Source organism: Macaca nemestrina, chromosome 1 (genome assembly GCF_043159975.1).
Source record: "Macaca nemestrina isolate mMacNem1 chromosome 1, mMacNem.hap1, whole genome shotgun sequence".
NCBI classification, from domain to species: domain Eukaryota; kingdom Metazoa; phylum Chordata; class Mammalia; order Primates; family Cercopithecidae; genus Macaca; species Macaca nemestrina.
Genome location: NC_092125.1, coordinates 168,254,959 through 168,275,357, shown reverse-complemented (window position 1 = coordinate 168,275,357; position 20,399 = coordinate 168,254,959). Strand labels below are relative to the sequence as shown.

The window sequence follows — 20,399 nt, the reverse complement described above, 5'->3', positions numbered from 1 at the left end:
GGCAAAAGGGACATACCATTTGCAGTGAGAGCAATATTTGTTTCCTTGCCCTGCCAGCTACTAGCAAGCTAAGTGACTTGAGCCTTAATTTCATTATTATGCTTTCAGGCATTTCAATGACTCTTAATTGACACCCCAAAATATGCATTTTTTAACCTTTTGAAATTTGTTGATACTTATTTTATGCCCCAGCATATGCAAACACTTGATAAGAAGGTTTGTTCTTCAGTTGTTGGTTGCAGTATTCTATAAATGTCAGTTAGGGCAATGTAGTATTGTTGTTCAAATGTTTTCTTCCCATACCAATATTTTGTCTGCTTGTTCTTAAAAAGTCTGCATTTGTCATTGTGGGTTTGTCCCTTTATTTCTACTTTTCTGTTCATTTTTGCTTCATATACTTAGAAGCTGTGTTATTAGGTGCATATATTTAGAATGATATCTTAGGGAGTAATTGACCCTTTATTATTATGAAACATTAATTCTTAACTCTGTAATATTCTGTTTTGAAATTAATTTGTATCATGTTAATATAGGCCTACCTGCTTTCTTTGGCTTACCGTATGATTAATATTTTCTCATCCTTTACTATTAACCTATCTGTAACTTTGTAATTAAAGTACATCTCTTGTAGACAGCATATAATTTGTGTTTTTTTAAATTCAGTCTGATAATCTCTGTCTTTTAATGATAGTGTCTGGTCTATTTAGATTTATTATAATTATTAATATAATTGGGATTAAGTCTACTCTCTTATTTGTTTCTAACTATTGCTTCTGTTTTTAGTTTCTCTATTCTTTTCAGCTTTGTTAGGATTAATCATATATTTTTAACATGAAATTTTAATTCTTCTGACTTTTTGGCTATATATATATGTGGTACATATATTTGTGTGTGTATGTATGTGTATATATATAAATATACATATATTTATATATATATATTTGGTATGTGGTTTCTCCAGAGATTGCAATATTTATTCTTCACTTATCACTGTATACTTAAAATAAGAGAAGGTTATAGCAGTGCAATTTCGCTTACCTTCTACCCATCTTTTGTGCTATTTTGTCATATATTTTTCATCTGTGTAATAACACCACAATACAATGTTGTTATTTTTGCTTGTAACAGTTATCTTTCAGGTGCATTATATTCACCCAGACATTTACCATTTCTGGTACACTTCATCCTTTCCTACAGATCTGAGTTTTCATCTGGTAACATTGCCGTTAACACTGAAGAACTCCCTTTAGCATTTCTTGTAATGCAGGTCAATTAGCCACACATTTTCCTGTGTTTTTAATATAAAATTTTGTTTTGAAAGGATTTTTTTGCTGTCTATAAAGTTCTTGGTTGATAGTTTTTTTCTATCAGCATTCTAAAAAAAATTCGTTTCATTGTTTTCTGACCTCCAATGTTTCTGATGAATGTTAGCCATTATTGACATTGTTGTTCCTCTGTATGTAATGTATCTTTTTCTCTATCAGCTACTAAGATTTTCTCTTTCTTTTTGTCATTGGCAGTCTTATTCTGATGTGTCTAAGGTGATTTTTTGTATATTTATCCTGTTTTGGGTTTGCTGAGTTACTTGGATCTGCAGCTATAGTTTTAACCAGGGACAATGTTGATTCTCTAGGAAACATTTGGCAATGTTTGGAGGTATTTTTGGTTGTCTTTGCTTAGAGTTCAGGTAGGAGAGGATATTACTTGAAATTAGTTAATGAAGGATAGGGATGCTGCTAAACGTTCTACAATGTCCACGACAGCCCCCCACAACAAAGAATTATCCAGTTTACAATGTCAGTAGTGCCAAGTGCCAAGGTTGAGACATTCTGATTTTGAGTTGAATTGTTTTTCCACCAAATGTTGTAAATAAAATAGTTTTTTCTGCTCAATTTTCTTCCTCCATCCCTTCTTAGACTCTGCTTACATGATGGCAAACTGCTTGCATGATGTTTCCTCACAGGTCACTGAGACTCTTTTTAATTTCTGTCGAACTGCCTTCAAGTTCATAACATTTTGTTTTGCAGTTTCCGATCTTCTGTTAAGCTCATTTAGCAAAATTTTCATTTCAGATATTATACTTTTGAATTCTGCAGTTTTCTTCTTCTTTTTAAAAATATTCTTTGCCATTAGCTCATTAAGACTACCTCTTTGTTTAAGCCTTTGAACGTATATTAATAAGCTTAAAGTTCTTTTCTACTAATTCTAACATCTGGAGCATTTCAGGTTCTATTTCTATTTACTGCTCTTTTATTGTTCAATTTTTACTGCTCCTTTACATGTATAGTTTTATTTTTATTGTATGATAGACATTGTGATGATACTTTTTTAGAAGTCTGGATTACCATTTTCCTTGAAAACATGTTAAATTTTATTCTGGAAGACAGTTTAATTACTGACATATCCTTCTGGTCATTAGGCTTGATTTTATTCTTTGTTAAAATGGGTCTACTGTGGTTTTCAACTTAGTCCTAGGAATGCAGCCTTTACTCTAGGATGTAGTCCTTATTCCTAGTGTGGATGTGGCCTTTCTGATACAGAAACACTGAATATTCAACTAAATGCCTGAGGTGCTTAGCAAGAGCTTTCCATTTGGGCTATGCTAGAGCTCCAACATACGCCAGCATTTATAACCTCTGGTATATAGTGCTGGTTTAGTTCTCAAACCTACATCAGGCAGTTTCTGCTGGGCCTTGTGAAGTCTTACTCTCTATATTCACAGCCTAGACCTCAGCCAAGGTCTCAGGGTGAATTTCCATGCAGTGTTTTTCCTCCCATCCCTCCAGCACCCCCACCCCTTATGACCACACTGTGCCTCTCCCTATTTTCTTTTATATTGTCCCACATATTCCAGCTTCTTAGCAGTTTTTGTATTTTGATCCCTGCCTTCACAGTTCAGCAGGACCACTATTCTACTTGGGCTCTAGATCATTTTATGGTAATAGGAAAGTCCTCCAGGCAAAAAGCTGGAGCAACTGTGAGGCTCACCTTGTGTGTTTTCTTTCTTTCAGAGATCTCCGTCCTTTTTAGACTGTTGTTTAATGCCTAAAAACAGATGTTTCATATAACTTATCTACTTATCACAGGAGCTCAAGTCCAATACCATTATCCTGGTGGGAAGTAGAAATCGGGAATATGCATTTTCAGTAAAGACCCCAGTTTCAGTAAATTCTGAAACTGATGGTTGTGGGATCGTATTTTAGAACTGCTGATGTAAATTATTTAAAGTAGTTATAAAGTGTTCAAAGTAGCCCCAGCTTTCTGAGGAATTGTCAGAGGATCTCTACTCTCCAGGAGGTCTAGGTATTTTATATTTAGCAAAGGATAGGACTTTTATGTGACATGTTTCTTGGTGTGAGATCCCTTTGAGTGTGGTGTATGTGTATGCGTATATTTGCTACAGTGCTGAGTTGTACTCTGTGTTTTCACCATCTTGTGTATAGACAATGCACAATAGAATACCACACCATAGCAGAATAATTTGATCAAATATACTGCAAGAATGAATCATCCATACATGTGTGTATGCACACACAGTTATATGTTTTTGTTTTTTTTTTCTTAAGATGGAGTTTCGCTCTTGTTGCTCAGGCTGGAGTGCAGTGGCACGATCTCGGCTCACTGCAACCTCGGCCTTCCGGGTTCAAGCAGTTCTCTTGCCTCAACCTCCAAGTAGCTGGGATTACAGGTGTCCACCACCACACCCAGCAATTTTTTGTATTTTTAGTAGAGACAGGGTTTCACCATGTTGGCCAGGTTGGTCTTGAACTCCTGACTTAGGTGATCTACCCGCCTCATCCTCCCTAAATGCTGGGATTACAGGCATGGGCCACTGCGCCCGGCCTCACAGTTACATGTTAAAACGTATAAAATGTTTACATTTTCAATATATAGTTTTATATGTAAATTTCATGTGTCAATAAGGCTGTTTTTTCAATAAGTTAAGTCATGGCAATGATTTGGGGAAGTCATTTTATTTTCCTGGTGCATCCATTTGAGGCATAGGGATACATTGCTAATATCCCATTGAGTATTAAAGTGTTATGAGTCTGGGTTGTTTCCTCTCATTGTCCAAGGGGGGCTTCCAGCTCTCTGACTGTTATGTTCCTGACTGTGCCTGATGAAATGAAAATCTTGTCTTCACACCGACATTTGGATATATCCTAACTAAGTAACCTGGTGAATGAATTGACCTCTTTGACTCTCTTTTGATTTAGGCTAGAAGTCCAATGCATTATCCATTGTGCCACAGAGCCTGCCTGCTTGCCTGAATTGACCTCTTTGAGACACAGTTTCCTTATCTGAAAAATAAGAGCAAAAATGTATTTCAGTTTTAATGTGTGGGATACTGTATATTCCTAGCATGGTGCCTAACATGTAGGAAGGCCACTTTGGTATATGTGTAAAACATGTGTGTGTTGTATGTAGCACATAGCATATACACACTTACCTTGATCTTGTAAACAACAAACAATATCCATCCACAACCACTGCTACTTTTCTGGAGAACAATAATTTGATCTTTCTCTCAGAAGTTGGCTTGCAATGGCAGCTCCAGAATTTCTGTCTTGGAGCTAAAAAAAGACAATCTTGCTGGAAGGGGAGGAGTTTGAGAAACACTTCTTAGAACTGCATATGCATAACAAGCATACTGGTCTTCTAAAATTCTACCTGTGTGTGGGGGGTTATTTGGGAAGACTGATAGAGTTCTTTCAGTCACGCTTTGGTGTCTATATTGTCTCCCTTGTCTCTCTTTAATGGAACTGAAATGTTGAGCAGAAAATTTTTGCCTTATTTTTCTCTTTGCAGTTTTTTTAAAGCAGGCCATCAGTCCTCTGCTATCTCTGTTCTCTATCATAGACAAGGTCAGATAATGGCAAGGACATTTTCTCTGTTCCAGGGTGGTAATTAAGAGGGAAATGTCGTAGTCCATTTTATGCATTTTAAGCCCTGATCTTTTGATTAGAGAAGAGAGAAAAAAACCAATTGATGGCCACTCACTTTCTGGAGTTGAGGTTCTACGTGGTGCGCAGAACCCTTTCTATATCTTCAGGTTTCTATTGGGGATTCTGATCTTGTTGGATAGATTTGATTATTATTACTTCATAATGCTGAACCTTTTATATGGTCCACATGTTGAAGAGTAAAGATTCCTTATTTAGACCCCTTTTCTCTGGCACATCATAAATACTTTGTCTGTTGGATCAAATTATTAGCAATATCCATGTAAAGTTTTATATGAGAGTTTATTGAGTAGAATTTGGATTGGCAACTGTAGCCTGATTTCCTTGATCCTTGAAGGAACAAAATGTGTTACATCCATTTGGCTAGAATTCCCCTAGCACCAACAGCCTGGTTATGAACACTGTGCCCTATCTTTATTTTACACAGAGTCCATTTTGGTTTTAATGTAGTCATTACTTTGTATTTCTCATTTTTCTACTCTTATCAATCTTTTATCAATCTTTTTTCATTTCTGGTCATTTTAGAAGATCTCCTTACATAAAAATCACAATGTCATGCATGGTCTTATTTGATCCTGTTGATGACATGAGGCATGTAGAAAAGTTTTTGTTCTTAATTAGTTCCAGTTTACAGGGTGGGGAGTTGGTGGGGGGAAGGAAACCTAGAGGAATAAAATGACATGCTCAAGGTCACACAGCTTTTAAGCAGAAAAACCAAGTCTCAAATCTGAGACCTCTCTTCTCAGAGTCCATTACGTTTCCTCAAAGCTTCCCTGGAGAGATGAATGGACAATGAGACGTAAGCCACCTTAGAAGCCAAGGCAGTGACTTTTTCCATGGTATATCTGCTTGTTATGCCCATATGATCCATTTCTCTAACTGCTGGGAGCCAAGAGCTGAAAAATCTGTTATAAAGAAGGATGACGAAGCCCTTTGTGATAATGACACTAGTTCCTCCCTTGCCCTTTGCCAAGCACTGTGAAGGAATGGGCTTTCCCTAGAGCAGGGGCTAATGGGGCATCTCTACAGAGTCACTTTAGTTTCAGGGATTTCTATCCCACAGTTGCCAATTTTATAGAAGCCAGGACAAGACATTTTTAACATTGTAACTCTTAACCACCGAGAAAAGTGTCCACTGGTGAATGGGAATACGAATATGACATTCTAATGCCAAGTTCACTTTATCAGTCATCTCTCCAAAAGGCTGATCCTGAACACTATGGGATACTAACTCACTTTACTAGAACTGGATGATGAAAACGTTCTGGAAAGAGGACAAGTAATGTTTTGTGGAAGCGTCTTTGTGGAGTCCAAGAGGACTCACAGAAGAAGTCTGATGTCCCAAGAACTGCAGTTGGTGCCAAGCATTGGTTGAGTTCTTGAGAGCAAGAACTGCAGTTGGTGCCAAGTTGCTGCCCATCTCCTCCCTGTCCTCAGCATATTAGATCATCTTGAGTATTGAGGCTGGAGCTGAGACAGTTACCACTGTGAGGAAGCCAGGTCTGAAGTCTTAGATTGAGTCAAGTGTAGAAGGATGTTCCTTCCTGGCAAACCCCTAGCCTGCTTGGAGTGAGGGGGGCACACAGGCTCTTGGAAGGCTGTTGGCAGCCTTTGCCTGCCTCTCCCAGGCCAACTGAGAAACTTGTGTGACTCTAAACTGTGATGAATCATGCAAGAGGAGGGAGGTCTCTACAGCTGTTGAGGAAGGACATATACAACTTGAATAGCATAGCACTTGGCTCTTTGTTTTATATAACATGTTTTTAATTGTAAAACTAATGAATGTGGCCGGGCATGGTGGCTCATGCCTGTAATCCCAGCACATTGGGAGGCCGAAGCCGGCGGGTCATTTGAGGTCAGGAGTTTGAGACTAGCCTGGCCAACATGGCGAAGCCCCATCTCTACTAAAAATACAGAAATTAGCTGGGCATGGTGGCAGGCACCTGTAATCCCAGCTTTTCAGGAGGCTGACACAGGAGAATCACTTGAACCTGGGAGGCAGAGGTTGCAATGAGCTGAGATTGTGCCACTACACGCTGGCCTGGGTGATAGAGTGAGACTTGTCTCAAAAAAAAATACTAATGAATGTAACTTGTAGAACATTTAGAAAATATAATCATACAAACAAAAATCACTCATGATTGTCTCAGATGTAATTAAATATAATTACTATAACTGTTAATTACTATAACTGTTTTGAAAATGTAGTGGATAAAAGCCTGGACTCTAGAATAGCCTGTATGGGTACAAATCCTGGCTTACTAACTGTAGGACCTGGGGTGAATCACTGATGTGTCTTTGCTTCAGTTTTCTTGTGTATAAGATGAAGATAGCAATGGTATTGACTTCATAGGGTGGTTGTGAAGATTAAATGTGTTACTACATATAAAGAATTTAGATCAGTGGCCTAGTATGTGGTAGGCATTCAGTAGGTTTGAGTTATTATTTTATGTTTATTGTATCCTCTGAATTCTTTTCCTAAACTCAGATAGTTTTCTTTTACAGAAGTAAGATTATACTGTGGATTATGTGTTGTAGCCGGCTTATTTTTCATTTAGCCTTTGCCATGCCCATCTGTACTCTTCTACAAAGTGATTTTAGTAGCTAACCATATGGCGTTATTAGAGATATTTAACTAATTCCCTTACTATTGAAAAAAATACATCACTTATAGCCTCTTGCCATGGTAAACAGTATCTTGATGAATGTCTCTTTTTGGTAAGTGCTTGCATACCATCCTTCTTTTGACAACAGTAATTTATGGGGGAACATTTCTTCCTAGGGGACCAGATGGAATTATCCACAGCCCAGGTTGCCACAGGCATATACTGAATAAGCATATGAGGGGATGATCACTATGCATTATGGACACTCCTCCTTCCATACCACTTCTCACAGTGTTTTGTCCATAGCTAAGAAATCAATAAAATGTCTATGAAAAGCAGCCACACTTACTTTTTTATATTTTTAGTTACATTAAGGCAGTTAAGACTAGCCCTAGCATTTGTGCTTACCCTCTTTATATAATTTCTAAATAACTATTGAATCATCTCAGATCTCTTTTGGAATGAAGCTCGATACAAATAAATGATAACAGCTAACTAGCAATCTAGTGGGAGACAGAAATTCTCTCCCAGGAAACAAATTTTGTATCACTCTTGAGAGCAAGAATTGGTCAGGTTCCTACAATTTGGAAGGAATAGGGTACTGCTTCTAGTTTCCCAAACATTAGGAATCCCAAGGAAAACTTGTTTCTTATACTGGTAAAGTGACTCAGAGGTAAAAGTGCAATTCTCTGATGTTTGTCTTTGGTAGGCTTAGATTTTCACACCACAAGACATCATGAAGCAAGAATCTACCTGGAGCCTTAGAGGCAGACCTGGACCTTTCTCTTTGGATGACACTCACATGCTGTCTCAACTCTAATGTCCTAACCTCCACTCCCTTACACCCTGTAAGGGAACCTTAGTAAGCGCAGAGTGTTCTTTCCACTGGGTGCCATTTTAGCCAAAGCATTTAGAAAGGTGTTGGAGGTAGCAAGCTCTGCATTCCTAAGAACACAAGTGGTGTTAACCATCTGATGCAAGGGTTGGAAAACTTTTTCTCTAAAGGGCCAGAGAGTATATGCTTTGGACTTTGTGGGCCATAAGATCTGTGTCACAACTATTTAACTGCATGGTAGCGTGAAAGCAGCCATAGGCAAGATGTAAACATAAGTACTTTACTTCTGGACATTGAAATTTGACCCTCATATCAGTTTCATGTTATGAAACATCATTCCTCTTTTGACCTTTATTCAATCATTTAAAAATGTAAAAGCCATTGTTATTTCACAGACTGTACAAAAACAGGCCATGGACTGGATCCAGCCCATGGGATCCAGTTTGTTACCCCTTGATCTACTGTGGTCATTGTTTTTCTTCTGCATTTCTTTCTCATTGCACCATTTTATTCTTCGTTGTGCCATGTTTTGAAACCTCTCTGCCCTTTCTTTCAACTAGCTTAGGCTAAAATATTTGCAGGATCTGCACTTTTGGCACTTATGTGGCTCATCAGGGAAAGCCAGAATATCTACCTAAAAGAACCAGTAGAGCAACGTCAAATAATGCCCCTCTTCTTTTTTGTGTGTCCTGGCCAGTTCAACATACAGTTTGAATATATGAAGGTTACAGATGGACTCTGGCAAGTTGTTCTGATTTCTACGGCATTCCAAAGCTCTAATGAGCAGAGCATGCAGCCTGAGGGATGGTGAGAGTCTGATTTTTAGATAATCAAGGATATTTATTATGCCTTGTAGTTCTGTTCCAGCATAAAATTGAGAGCTGAAGAGACATCCAGTTTATTTGGTATCATCTCTTAAACAGTTATATATCAAAGGGGTGTTCAAACTGAACACATGAAAATGTTACAGGGATGGAAATGGGAGAATTATAAACATTTTATGCTGCTCTGTCCTCACTATATTTAAAACAAAAACACAATGCAGATTTTTACATGGGGGGGTGTGTTTACAGGGAAATAATGTGCTCTATTTCATATGAAACAGGACACAAGAGAGCATTCTCAGATTTGTAACACTAGCCCTAGTCTGTGGAGCTGCCCATTAGACCTGTTCCTGGCCTTTTATTCAGGGCTGTGAAGCGGTAGGGGAGACAGAGGCTTGGCTGCCTGCGTAATGAGATTGGCTTGGTTTGCCTGGCATACAGTGATTTATGAGGGTGCTTATTGTGGGGACATCTGCCGCTGAGAGCAGCCAGATGAAAGGTGTGTGGGTGGGAGGTGGAGGAGAGCAGGGAGTAGGAGAGAGGCAGTTGTGTATAGGCAGGTAAGGCTCATCTTGATTATAGTTTTTGGAATCCTGAGCTGAGTGGAGCTGTAGAATAGTGTGAAATGGTAGATTAGCAAGGCTTTGGAATTGCACAGATCTGGGTTTGAATTGCTGACTCTTCCACTTGTTAACTGGACTCTTTGGTGAGTTACTTTCCTTCTTTGAGCTTCTGTTGCTTCATCTGTAAACTGGGGATAATAACCACTTCCACTCTCCCGCTATATGAAACTGTACTATCATAAAGGTCTGGGCACAGTTCCTGTTGCACTGGAGAGCTCAGTTAGTGATAGAAATGATTAATGTTTGTTCATATGTCCATTCATTTTTTTGTTTACCAGTACTCAATGTTCTTTGCAATTTCTAACAGAGCCTCATTTTCTAATAGATGTCTAATGGTGACTTAGACATCTGTTAGGTATCAATAGCTCTTAAGATCAGGATGGAAGAACAGGACAGTCAACATGTATTTTTATATATATGTATGAACACCTAAATGGCATGTAGGAGTGTAGTAGGTACCTGAAATACGATTGAAAGAACAGTCACCTGGCTAGTAAACATAATAAAAGATACTTCACCTCACTAGTAATCAGGGAAATTACCAAAATAGGACCAAAGTAAGATACTTATTTATACTCGACAAAGTGGTAAAAATGTAGAAGTCTGGCAATACTAAGTGTTAAGGAGAATATAGAGTGAAGGAACACATATGTACTAGTTGTAGGAATTTAAACTGCTGTGACTGCTTTGGAGAATGATTTGTCAATATCTAGATATATGAACATGCACATACCTTATTTACTGGCCAATTCTGCTTGTAGGTATAATCTAGAGAGAGTCTTGTGTATGTTATCAAAGTGATGTGTTCCTCACTGTGTTGCTTATTCTAACAAATAGCCTACGTGTCCATCAGTGGGGTAATTGATATACACATTAATGGAGCTAAAGCTGCATTTGGTACCAGCATAGATGAATTTTAAACAAAAGTAAGTGAAAAAAATAAAGTTGTAAAATTATTCAAATAGAAAACCATTTATGTACAGCTTGAAATCTTGGAAAATAATATTAATATATTTTTTGTGGATACGAACATATGTAATACAAGTTTGAAGAAATTAATTGGAATGATAAATATAAAATTCAGGCTGATATTAGGAGAAGAAAGAGGGATGTGATTGGAAGGGTTGCCTGGGGCTCAATCTCAACTCTGCTAGTAAATATTCACTAGCTTGTATGCCCTTAGACAAGTTTCCTAACCTCTGTGCCTCGGTTTTCTGATCTATAACATAGGAATAATGATATTATCTGTTTCATAGGGATGCTATGAGGATTAAATGAGTGAATATAGATAAAATGCTTAGAAAAATACCTACTAGATAGTAAGTTTTATATATGTTAGCAATTATAGTGCCTATTACATGAATATTTTTATTAATATTTATTTTGAAAATCTTATATATTGCAATTTTAAAAAAAGAATAGATGCCATTCTTGTCTTTTGTCATCATATAGTTGGAAAGTGAACAAAGATTAAAAATACCACCAATACAGGAATTTCAGGATGTGGCATAATAGAGTTTAGCTACGTTCTCTTGACCCCTAGATTTATTAGGTACCATGCCAACAGCTTTATATGTACTTATTTAATCTCTCCCTATGGAGTAGGCACAATTTTTATCCCTATTTTACAGCTGGAAAGAAAGAGATTTATAAAGACTGACTTCCAGGGTCACACAGCTAGGCGTAGCAAAGCTGGGCAGGAACCCAGGTGAGAATGACTCATGCTCTTAACTGCTAGGCCTTAAAGCCCTACCTGGCCACTGTTCACATTAGCCACCTCCTCAACACAGATTCCTGCTTCCTTCCTGTATCAGCCTGCATAGGTTAGGTTGTGCTTTGGTTATGAACATTCCCAAAAGATCGGTGGCCTCTATTAACAAACAGGTGTTTCTTACTGTATTCATCTGTTTTCACGCTGCTTTAAAGAACTACCTGAGACTCAGTAATTTATAAAGAAAAGAAGTTTAATTGACTCACAGTTCCGCATGACTGGAGAGGCCTCAGGAAACTTACAACCATGACAGAGGGTAAAGAGGAAGCAAGTCACATCTCACATGATGGCAGGAGAGAGAAAGTGAGCAAAGGGGGAAGTGCCACATTTTAAAACCATCAGATCTTTCACTGTCACGAGAACAGCATGGGGAAAATCCGCTTCCATGATCCAATCACTTCTCACCAAGTCCCTCCCCTGACACTTGGAGATTACAACTTGAGATGAGATTTGAGTGGGGACACAGAACCAAACCATATTACTTACTCATACCAAATATTCATCAAAGGTCACCTGGGTCATCAAAGGTCATTTGCCACATAGCTCCTGTCTCTGGGACCCAGAAGTCCAGCAGCCACAGTCTCCAACCTTGCCAGTTGCTATGGCAAAGGGAGAGAGATACAGAGATACAGAGTTACAGAGAGAGAGAGAGAGAGGAGAGAGAGAGAGGAGAGAGAAATAGAGAGAGAGAGAGAAACTACGGAGAATATCACATTAACAGTTAAATGTACCCTGGAAGTGATGCACAACATACACTGTGATACACAGCACTTCCCCTCACACATCATAGGCTGGAGCAGTGGTTTTCAACCAGGGATAATTTTGCCCCCACTAGGGGATATTTGCCAGTCTCTGGAGACATTTTTTATTGTCACAACTCAGAGGTGGAGTGGGGGTTGGGGCAGGTACTACTGGCATCTAATGAATAGAGGCCAAGAATGCTATTCAACACCCTCCAATGCACAGGGACAGCCCCCTCAACACACACACAACAAAGAAGTATTTGGCCTAAAATGTCAATAGTGCTGAGATTGAGAAACCCTGGACTGGAGCTAAGCACAAGGGGCCAAAAAGCACAATTTTAAGAAGCTATAAGGGAAGAGAACCTGAAATATTTGACAGATAGCACTAATGGCCACCTTGCATCCTAAGGCCTAAAAGCTGTACTAAAGCCCCTTCAGAAGGTGTTTTTCATGATAGAAGTGAACCAGTGCTTTAAGGGACAGCCATGGAATGGGATTTCTAATATAGTCAGCTTCATCAAAGGGCAGAGGAGTGCCCTCAACTCACTGAGACTACTGCTTTCCTCAGCAGTCTCTCTGGAGCAGCACTGTCCAAATGTAGTACAATAAAGGCCACATATGTAGTTTAAAAATTTCCAGTATCCACACTAAACAGGTAAAAAGGAGCAGGTGAAATTGATTTTAAAGGTATCATTTATTTAATTCAGTATATCTAAATTATTATTTCAACATGTAATCAGTATAAAAATATTGAGATACTTTATATTCTTTTTTTTTTGCACCAAGTCTTTGAAATATGTTGTGTGTTTTATATTTACTGCACATTTTAGTTGAGACTAGCCATATTTCAGGTGCTCAACTGTCACACATGGCCAGTGGCAGCAGTATTGGAGGTTTCTGTACCTGGGACTCAGTGAAGGACTGACCTGGGTCTCCCCTGAGAACCAGTAGCAATGCTATAACTCAGAGTCTATAAGTTCTGAGAGCGGGACACAATTTCCAGGAATATCTGTCCCAGACTCTTAAAGACAGTCTGTATATGTTTTAAGAATGAAGAGGGATTGGTTTTCCATGGATTCTCTGCCATCATCATTTTTTTGTTTGTTTGTTTGTTTTTGTTTTTGGCAGGTGCCTCATCTCCAGACATGGAGCCCAGCTATGGGGGAGGTCTCTTTGACATGGTAAAAGGAGGTGCAGGGAGGCTCTTTAGTAACCTAAAGGACAACTTGAAAGACACCCTCAAAGACACATCTTCTAGAGTGATACAATCTGTGACCAGGTACGCACATTCTTCCCCGTTAATTTAGTGGATCCCTATGCTCTCAAAGGATCTGGTTACCTGCTGTCTACTTGTCTGGCTCAAAGAGTGTCAATTTTGGGATGTAATTTTATGGGATCTGATCAACTGAGAAATGTCATTGAAGACATAAAGTTAAGTCCTTTAGAAGCTATAATCACAGACTGGGAGGACTCAGTTCATTGCCACATTAGAGCATAACAGTTGCCCTCCCTGTCTTTACAATCAAACATCTTGGGTTCTAATGCAATATCTGCCCTTGTTAACTAGGAGCCCTCAGACAAATTAATTAACCTCTCTGAGCTTTTTTTGAACTTTTTAAAAATACCCTGACAGGATTTGTGTCTTTGGGTTGTTTAGGGATTAAATGAGATTAAAATATACATACAATCTGAATAAGTGTTACCTATGGATTGTAATCAAATCAGAACTTTGTTTTTGTATCCTACTAGCCCTTTAACATTTATTCAGTGAGAGAAGTTTTCTATGCTTCCAGTGTATGAAAATTCTTATAAGCAGGTCATAGGAGTTATTTTTTATTATTAAGTATTAGAAAATTCTAGGGTCACTTTGAGTTATAATATGCAGTTCTAAATCAGAAATTCAAATGTCAAGTCCAATATATTAATCAAAATTTTAATCTTTGTTAAAAGATAAAACTACTCTTACCTCTGATTCTCAACCAGGGTCTGGTAGGCAGAAAAATGGTGTCATTTATTTTTTCTCAACCACTTCTTCCCCTACGCCTTAGCCACTTACAATTATGGAAGATATTTCCATGTAGGCAAAGAGGCTAGAACAATTGGTGTTGATAAATAAGCAGAGGTTTCTATTCTGAGATTGATTCAGATCATGAAGTGGCATCTACAAGGGCATTAGAATGCACCAGTTGGAGTGGCATATTTATTCCCCTGAGGTCATGGGCTGTCTTTTCTCAGTGATTCTTCCTTGTTAGAGAGAAGGGCTGGAGGGGAGTCAAAACTTGCCCCCTAGACAGCAGTGTCCCAGTTCATATGCGCAAGTGATTGAGAGAGAGAAATCTTGGCATATTTGGATCATTTTAATGAGTGCCCATTTTTGTCTTGCTTTTAGCTACACAAAGGGAGATTTAGACTTCACTTATGTTACCTCCAGAATTATTGGTAAGTTTCTCATGTTTTTTAACAGTGCTTTGGCTCAGCTTCCAGTTGCTGCCCATCATTACAGCAGACCTAAACATTTAACCTGTTTTCTTTCTGTGTGATCTCTCTCCTAGTGATGTCCTTTCCTCTGGACAATGTTGACATAGGATTCAGGAATCAGGTTGATGACATTCGAAGCTTTTTGGATTCCAGACATCTTGACCACTACACAGTATACAATCTGTCACCTAAGTCTTATCGAACTGCCAAGTTTCACAGCCGGGTAAGGATTTTTAGCCCTGAGATCATACTGTTGAAGACGTGATGGTGTTTTTCATCCTCAGAGATAACCTTAAAGCATATGCCCTTAGGCATCTGAAGCTGAAAAACCATACACTCTGGACACTTCTGTCCACAAAATATTTATTAGACTGCTATGAGATAGCCTAAAGATTTTCCTTGGGTGAGGATACTTACAGGAAAGTGTATCTGTCAATGAAATACCATTGAAGCTGGGGTCTCAAGTCTGTTGGTGCCTGGTTGTTCCATGGCACATTGTTCATGAGGCTTAAGTTGGAGGTTGAACTGCTGCTAGCGCAATTGGCTGCCTTCATGCTGATACACTACTTATGCCTTTGACTCTTCTTTATTGCTACTTGGTATCAAGATGAGGCAGTGTGGATAGAACAGTACCAACAAGTATTAATGGGAACGTCTTTCTATTAATATATTTTAAGAAGTTTTTTGAACTAGGCAGGTAAACATTCCTAGTTTCAGCCTGGTTAAGGAACTGAGAATTGGCTTAGGTTTGAATCTGATATTGAGCCTGATATTTCTGGCCACTGAATTCTGACTTACTCACTAAAAAAAGGCATTTTTTTTCCCCCTCTCAAGAACATCTCTAAATATTTTTGACTTAGCCTTTACATATGATTGGTTCTGCAACTTCATTTGGGTCTATTAATAAATAGAATGGACTTTCTATGCATGGATCCTTTAAAAGTGAAACTTGATATCAAGTATGAAAAATGATAGCTGGTTGACAATGCTGTGTATCTAGGATCTCAGCTTTGATGCTGGAACACACACTTTGTTCCAAATTCCAGTTACCATTGGTAATCTCTGGGCCTCAGTTTCCAGATCTGTAAAACACCCAAGAAAATTGGTATACATGCTTTGTAAGGCTCCTTCCTGCCCTAAGATTCAATAAGATATGGGAGAGTTTTAAGGACCTCTTTTTCAGCGTGTTCTGAGAACAGTCTCAAATTTTGGTGTGCATCAGAATCACTTGGAGACTTCTGATTCAGAAGGACAAGGGAGGCATACGAATCTGCATTTCTAACAGCTTCCTGGGGGCTGCTCCTGATGTTGCTGTGGGGACCACTCTTTGATAAAGCACTGATAATGCCATTCTGAAGTGGTTTGATCTAAATTGCCATTCTATAATGAAGATTTTAAATGCATCTCTTTAAAATCTTCTGTAATAAAATAACCTTCCAACTCTTACTCCATGTATTAGCTAATTCAGAACAAGTGAATTAACATCAAACAAAAATGTGGATATTTTGTTCTTAATGTAAGGCAAATCTTTTGAATTATTTTTCTTGTTTGGAGGTTAAGTCAGTGCCATTATTTCCATAATTTAAGGACTGTGGAACATCCTATGCAATATTTCATAGAAATTTTATTTGACCTTGAAAGATCTGTGATAATCTGGAGCATTTTTCCTCTGAAAGTAAATAAAGATATAATACCATTATAGAAACATTTTTACATATAAATATGTCACTTTGTATAATATTTATAAAAGGCACTCTCTGTAAAGATGTTTTTAATGAAAGGCATCCATCAGTGTACCTAAAGATTTTGTGACTGGACTTAATGGTTTACCAAAGGAATCAGAGATTACATATTTAATCTCTACCCTGGGCTGCTCTTACTTGCCCTAGAAGAGGAGGGAGCTTTTTTTTTTTGATACCTAGAACAGTGCCTGACATAGATAATCAATGTTTTTTAAAAGCATGAATGTGCAAAGAATTGTTAAACGCTATAGATATAAAATAAATACTTGGTTTGTGTTCTCGAGACACCTAAGCCTAGTTGGCGAGAGAACCCAGGACATTCTAAAGATAAGTACAAATAATATTTACAATACCTGCCAAGAGAGATTAGTAAAGGGAGACACCAGTGACAGCTGGACCTTAGAGCAGGAGAAAGGCTTATATAGGTCAGAGGAGTGGGGCCATTTCTTGCCTATACAAATCGTAAAATATCTTGTGAGGCTTTTGATGATCTAGCCTCTATCTGCTTCTCTAACTTCATCTTTTACCGTTCTTCATTGACCCAAAACCATATGCTCCAACCAGGGATATGCATGTGCTCATGTGCACACAGACACACACAATCTCCTTGCATGAGCTACTGTTTCTCCCTTAAAAGCCACCCGTGTCATACATCCTTCATCTCTCCCCTCCCCTGCCCTCCCCTCCCTTCCCCTTGGCTCCTCTTTCTCTCTCTCCTTCCTTCCTTCCTTCCTTCCTTCCTTCCTTCCTTCCTTCCTTCCTTCCTTCCTTCCTTCCTTCCTTCCTTCCCTTCCTTCCTTCCTTCCTTCCTTCCTTCCTTCCTTCCTTCCTTCCTTCCTTCCTTCCTTCCTTCCTTCCTTCCTTCCTTCCTTCCTTCCTTCCTTCCTTCCTTCCTTCTTTCTTTCTTTCTTTCTTTCTTTCTTTCTTTCTTTCTTTCTTTCTTTCTTTCTTTCTTTCTTTCTTTCTCTCTCTCTCTCTCTCTCTCTCTCTCTTTCTTTCTTTCTTTCTTTCTTTCTTTCTTTCTTTCTTGCCTTCCTGCCTTCCTGCCTTCTCTTTCTTTCTTTTTCTTTCTTTCTTTCTTTCTTTCTTTCTTTCTTTCTTTCTTTCTTTCTTTCTTTCTTTCTTTCTTTCTCTTTCTTTCTTTCTTTCTTTCTTTCTTTCTTTCTTTCTTTCTTTCTTTCCTCCTTCTTCTTCTTCTTCTTCCTCCTCCTCCTCCCCTCCTCCTCCTCCTCTTCCTCCTTCTCCTCCTCCTTCTTCTTCTCCTTTCCTCCTTCCTCCCCCTCCCTCCCTCTCCCCATCCTCCTCCTCCCTCTCTCTCCTTCTCCTTCTTCCTCCTCTTCCTCTTCCTCCTCTTCCTCCTCCTCCTCCTCCTCCTGCTCTCCCTCCCCTCTCCTCCCCTCCCCTCCATTTCCCTTCCAAAAGAGCCTCACTTAGTTGCCCAGGCTGGAGTGCAATGGCATGATCTTGGCTCACTACAACCTCCACCTCCTGGATTCAAGTGATTCGTGTACCTCAGTCACCTAAGTAGCTGGGATTACAGATGCCCAGCTAATTTTTGTGCCCAGCTATGGCCACTATGCCTAGCTAATTTTTGTATATTTAGTGGAGACGATTTTGCCATGTTGGCCAGGCTGGTCTCGAACACCTGGCCTTAAGTGATCCACCTGCCTCAGCCTCCAAAATTGCTGGGATTATAGGTGTGAGCCACCACCCCCAGCCCATCTTCTTCTTTATTAGCCTAATTTTGCTAAGGAGAAGATTTCCACATGCCATGAGGCTTTTCCAATTATTTCTCCTAAAACCCAGGATTGCACTACATCTTTAGCTCTTCCTAGATAGTCCTAGAATTTGGCAGAATGGAAGTGGATCCTCTGACCTGTCTCCTTTACCCTTAGTTGCATCTCAGGGAGGCAGTCCCAAAGCCATAGTATTTCCATCTTACCTTTGTTTTTGATTTGCCTACATCTCTTTTCAAACTCCTAGACCTTTCTTTCCCCAGCACTAACACTGTTAATGGATTTGCATCTCATTGTTGCATGATTTAGAAAAGTTTTCTTTGTTTTTACCTTTCAATTCATGAGGACTAGAACCATTTCTTACTCTTTCCAGTTCTGTGGAGTGCTAGGTCTGAAATTAAACCTTATTTTAATAAGTGTTGATGGTAGAGTCTACCATAAATACCGGACATGGAACTGGTTTTATTTTTAGATTCATAAGGGTATATAAACTCATAGGAATTTTTTATTTATAAACTCGTAGGAGTCTGGATCTGCCCACATCATACACCTCTGTGCCTTGAAACCTGAATTCAGTCACTTTACATGATGACTATGTGATTGTTTGTATATGTTCAAACCTGCATTTGAGGATGTAGGTAGTGATGTTGGCAAAGACAGGCTGTTTCCAGGAAGATTTTACTTTGCTGAGAGTTGTCATTCTGTATTTTGATTCACTTTTATGCTTAGAAGCCACATTGGTTGACAGGAATTGTATGAAATAATCAATACTATTTTCCTCATTTTTCTATTACTTATTTGCATATGTCACAGGATGTTAAAATAGGACTTTGTTTAGTCTCAGTTTAGCAGAGGCTACAACTCAAAAGAATGCATAGCACATAGCCCAGCATTCAAAAGCAAAGTACCAGAATACCTGTTCAGGACTGCAAAGGAGGTATTGAACCTCAGGTGTTTTTATTTTTACATCTTTTTTTTTACTCTTTATAGCCAATATCCACCTTGAGGAAATAAGAGTACTGATGCTGACAATGAAGTCCTGGAGACCAACAAGATGCATCAGTCAAACCAGATGTTCATAATGACTCCTCGGTGTTTGTAGATCTATAGGAGGGCTTCAGAGAGCTTAACCATCTGTTTCCTGTCCTTTAAAAAAATTATTGTGGTAAAATATACATAACATAAACTTATCATTGTAACCACTTGTAGCATACAATTTCAGTGGCATTAATTACATTCCCACATGTTGTGTAACCAACATGACTATCTATACTTAAACCTTTCTCATCATCCCAACATAAACACTGCTCCCGTCCACTCCATGCCTATGTGTGTGTATGCGTGTATATACTGGTTTGGTTTCTGCATCGAAGATTTATAGCTGTGCCCCAGAATATCAGGAACCTTTACACATTTCTTGGCATTACTGTTGGCAATAAATGGAAAGCTGGATGAATGGACAACAAGTCCAACCTGGCTCCAAAGTTCTTAAGTTCTGATTAATGCTATTTATTCTAGGGCCACTTTGTCTCTCCTCCTTCCACTGTCCACCCAGGAAGGACAGTATGGTGATGGAGTCCTTCTAGGAGCAAAGAAATCTGCAGCCCAGCTGGTTCTTTTAGACTCTGCCCTCTTAACTATTTCTTTTTCTTTCTTTTTTTTTTTTTTTTTTTTGAGACGGAGTCTCGCTCTGTCGCCCAGGCTGGAGTGCAGTGGCCGGATCTCAGCTCACTGCAAGCTCCGCCTCCCGGGTTCACGCCATTCTCCTGCCTCAGCCTCCCGAGCAGCTGGGACTACAGGCGCCTGCCACCTCGCCCGGCTAGTTTTTTTGTATTTTTTTTTAGTAGAGACGGGGTTTCACCGTGTTAGCCAGGATGGTCTCGATCTCCTGACCTCGTGATCCGCCCGTCTCGGCCTCCCAAAGTGCTGGGATTACAGGTTTGAGCCACCGCGCCTGGCCAACTATTTCTGAATGACATAATTTTGTAGGATTTCTTTCCCTTTGGGAACAATTTGATTTTTGGAAAATGTATTATCAACGTGGTGTCTTAAAGGACTCATGATTGAAGGTCAATGT

The 20,399-nt window shown here is 39.0% G+C and overlaps 1 protein-coding gene across 7 annotated transcripts in view; it reads left to right on the top strand.

Annotated features, from left to right (window-relative positions):
- LOC105498457 (DnaJ heat shock protein family (Hsp40) member C6) overlaps nt 1–20,399 on the top strand; it is a 155,582-nt gene that overhangs the window by 89,773 nt on the left and 45,410 nt on the right. For all 7 annotated transcript variants that reach the window (XM_024798183.2, XM_024798185.2, XM_024798184.2 and 4 more), the window contains 3 exons: nt 13,495–13,645; nt 14,756–14,805; nt 14,919–15,067. In XM_024798183.2, coding sequence (XP_024653951.2) covers nt 13,495–13,645; nt 14,756–14,805; nt 14,919–15,067 — 350 coding nt within the window. The remainder of the gene's footprint in view (nt 1–13,494; nt 13,646–14,755; nt 14,806–14,918; nt 15,068–20,399) is intronic.